General features: G+C 40.0%; 1 protein-coding gene across 1 annotated transcript; it reads left to right on the top strand.

The window, feature by feature from the left end:
• The first annotated feature begins 366 nt into the window (after positions 1-366).
• On the top strand, positions 367-1,332 carry LOC102813472 (putative olfactory receptor 52P1-like). Its single transcript, XM_006870211.1, has one exon. The coding sequence runs from the start codon at positions 367-369 to the stop codon at positions 1,330-1,332; it is 966 nt and encodes a 321-aa protein (XP_006870273.1).
• The last annotated feature ends 2,579 nt before the right edge of the window (positions 1,333-3,911 follow it).

Raw genomic sequence — 3,911 nt, 5'->3', positions numbered from 1 at the left:
ATTTGAAATGTCAAACTTTTAGTTAGCCAATGGGTATTTAATTGTTTGAACCATCTTATTCTAGGGAATATGTGTCATTATTATTTCAATTATATATAGTTAGTAAAGGAATCCTGATGTGGCACTATAGAATAAGCAATAGACTGTTAACTACGAAGTTGGTAGTTCAAACCTACCAGCCCCTCCCCAGAATTGCTATGCATGGTCACTATGAGTCAGAACTGATTCGGTGGCACTTAACAACAACAACATATAGTTAGTGCTTCTTTAGTCTCATTCATATCCTTGTTCTCTATCTCTCTAGGTAATATGATATTGTGTCGAGGTTTCTGGCACGAGAAGAGGCCCAGCATTCTTGGTTAGACCATGGAGTCTCCTAATCTCACTAGCCTGGATCCATCTGTTTTCTTTCTCCTGGGTATTCCTGGTCTCGAACAGTTCCACCTATGGCTCTCACTCCCTGTGTGTTGCCTGAGCACAGCCACAATTGTGGGCAACATAACCATCCTGGTTGTTGTTGCCACTGAGCCAACCCTGCACAAGCCCGTGTACCTTTTCCTCTGTATGCTTTCCACCATTGACTTGGCTGCTTCCTTCTCCACTGTTCCCAAGCTACTCGCCATTCTCTGGTGTGGAGCAGGTCATATCTCGGCCTCTGCCTGCCTGGCACAAATGTTCTTCATCCATGCATTCTGCATGATGGAATCCACTGTGCTGTTAGCCATGGCCTTTGACCGCTATGTAGCCATCTGCCACCCACTTCGCTATGCCACCATTCTTACCGACGCCATCATTGCCCGCATAGGGCTGGTAGCTATGGTACGGGGCTCCCTGCTCATGCTCCCATGTCCCTTTCTCATCGGGCGTTTGAGCTTCTGCCAAAGCCATGTGATCCCACACACATATTGTGAACACATGGCTATAGTGAAGTTGGCCTGTGGAGACACTAGGCCTAACCGTGTATATGGGCTGACTGCAGCACTGCTAGTCATTGGGGTTGACTTGTTCTGCATTGGTCTCTCCTATGCCTTCATTGCACGAGCTGTCTTTCGTCTCTCATCCCGTGAAGCTCGATCCAAGGCCCTAGGGACCTGTGGCTCTCATGTATGTGTCATCCTCATCTCTTACACACCAGCGCTCTTCTCCTTTTTCACCCACCGCTTTGGCCATCATGTTCCACTCCATATCCACATTCTTTTGGCCAATGTTTATCTGCTCTTCCCACCTGCCCTTAACCCTGTGGTTTATGGAGTTAAGACCAAGGAAATACGGGAAAGAGTTGCCAGGGTGTTTCAGAGGGGACAAGGAACTGGGGTTAAAACAACTGAATGAATCTGAAGAATAGAAGGGTTTAATCCAAATGAAGAGAAACTTTTAAAGTTTAGGAACTCTTCAGTATTTCAAATGGGAGAAAGGTTTTAATGGGGGGCATGATGGCCTCTGAAGAACTTTCTAGAACATTTCCAAGAATGATAAATCACAGCAGAAGTAAAGGAAGTTCAGTATTCTTCCTTTCCAATCAGGGAATTCAAACATAGGAAGATCTTTCAACCTAGGAAGTTCTTAGGCATTGAAAACAGCCAACTAAGCCTGAAATGTTTCTGACCAGCTCACAGGCTCTGGGTAGCCACAGGCACTATCTTTTCTTCCTGGCCTCTCCCAATAAAATAGGCATATATTTCTAACCTAATATAGGAGTTACAGCTGCTGTTTGACAGCCTGCAAGTATTAGAAGATAGAACCACAAAGCCACCACAAAGAAAATAGATCATGGAGCACATATTTTTTCACCAGAAGAGCTGGATCCAGGAAGATGGAAGGGGCATACCAATCCCCACAATATTAGTTAGTTGCAAAGCTATGACTTGAAGCCTAGAAACAATTAGTACAAAACAATAGGACTTTTATGAATGAAGGCACAGCAGGAATAAGGAATAGCTCTTCATTACTAAACTTGGACTTCATTCCAGATCTATATTCCTTTCCCAACCTCTAGAGAGTTATACTAAATTCAAATGGATTTTTGCTGACCCACTTCCCTCTTACTACCTACCTGAGAGGAAAGAGAAGCACGTTGCAGTTTTTCTTATACATTTATACATCTGGAAGGTAATTCTGTAACTCAGTGACCCCGATCTCATGAAACTATAAAAGGCCATCTAACTAAACCAATCCAAATGGGAAAGTCTTATACATTCATTCATTCATTTATTTATAAGAAAAAGGGGGCGTAGTTGTTCTTAGTCCTTTAATTTGAGTTAACTCCATGTGGTAGAAATTCTTAATTGTACCCATAAAATTGGTATTAAAAAGTGCCTGTTGTACATACTGAGTCTTCTGTTCTCCAGGAAGAATATTGATCAAATACATTCTATTAAAAAGAGCACTTTAAACGTGGTATTTATTGCTCATTATAAATTATTGATGGTGCATAATGCCTGCTTGCCATTCTCTCAGTATGCCACCCCTGTACATTTGATGGTGCTTACCAACACCAGCAGTCTGTTAGGTAGAAAAGATACAAACCTCCCTGCTGGAAATTCACCGGCCCTCCCTCTCTGGGTCATAAGGCCAGGAAATCAAAGTTCAACTTTCAAAGTTCCCAGTTTCATGAATATGAGTATTTTGATTAAGATAATTCTCATAGGTGAGGATAGCCAGCTTACAAACAATTATAATCCAATAAAGTATGCTGAACACTACCTATTTTTCAGAGCAAAGACAATCATAGTGATAATCTATAGAAAGATTTTCAGTGCATCAGAATCTTTTAAAGTAACTTTAAATCTTCATGCTCATACTCATATTGAGTTATTCTTCATATATTGTTAAAAATTATATACAATTTTGCACACCACAGTTCATCAATTGAATTACTATTTTACACTCCAAATTTGACTCTACATAAGCCCTACAACCTCAACTCTGAGTAATTCATTGGGAGCATGCTGGCTGTGTAGGATAAGCACTGGACTGCGAACCACAAGATAGTCATTTAGAGCCTACCATCTCCTATACATTTTACAGCCTTAGAAGTTCTATACAAGGTCAACATGACTTGAAACTTACTAGTTGGCAATTAACAACAACAATTGTGTTGTAAGCTGCTAGGTGTGGTGCTGTCAGATATGCTCTGGATTGCAAGGTCAGCAGTTCAAACTCACTCTTTAGAAAACCTACAAAGGGTAGCTGTGAGCTGGAACTTACTCGATGATATTTTACAGTCCATTCCATACTCATAGTATGGAGCACTACTGGATGAAGTATCCAAACATGCAAATCTGTAAGCACGACTTGTTCATAATTTAACGTTTGAACTCTGATCTTTGTGCTACATGTGTATGCTTTTACCAATACATGATCTGCAATAATAAATTGCTATCATGCTCAATTCCTTTACACAGTTCCTGTACTTCATGCTAGCATGATATATTAATGTTAGCCATTAGAAAACAATTGGCAGTAAACTAGATAACTTCTAATTCCTTTTATTAACTTTTGACATCTTCCGTCATTATTCATTATTTTCATCTTTGATGGTGTATCCATATATTATTAATTTGTTTTTCAGCTCAACTAAGTCCCTTAACACATGCTCTTAATTTCAATGACTCTTGCCTCCTCAGGGAGCTTGGATAATCACTCAGCTTTTATATTTCTTGTATTTACAACCTGTTTCAATCTCTTTTACTGTTTGACCTTTGTAGACTTTCTTTTTTATGCTGTTGTTGTTAAGTCTCATCTAGTCAGTTTTGATTCATAAAGACCCTGTATAGGGTTTCCCAGGAGTGACTGGTGGGTTTGAACTATCAACCTTGTGGTTAACAGTCCAGTGCTTCTCCTACAGAGCCATACCAGGATTCCTTTTTAAATATGAATTTCTGGAAAATATTGTTCAAACTAATTTAAAA

Source organism: Chrysochloris asiatica, unplaced genomic scaffold, assembly GCF_000296735.1.
Source record: "Chrysochloris asiatica unplaced genomic scaffold, ChrAsi1.0 scaffold00140, whole genome shotgun sequence".
In the NCBI taxonomy this organism is placed as follows: Eukaryota; Metazoa; Chordata; class Mammalia; order Afrosoricida; family Chrysochloridae; genus Chrysochloris; species Chrysochloris asiatica.
Note: the sequence above shows the minus strand (reverse complement) of the source record. Positions and strands in the feature narration are given on the sequence as shown.

Excerpts from the sequence above, each read along its gene's own strand:
- LOC102813472 (XM_006870211.1), top strand. The coding sequence starts at position 367 with ATGGAGTCTCCTAATCTCACTAGCCTGGATCCATCTGTTTTCTTTCTC.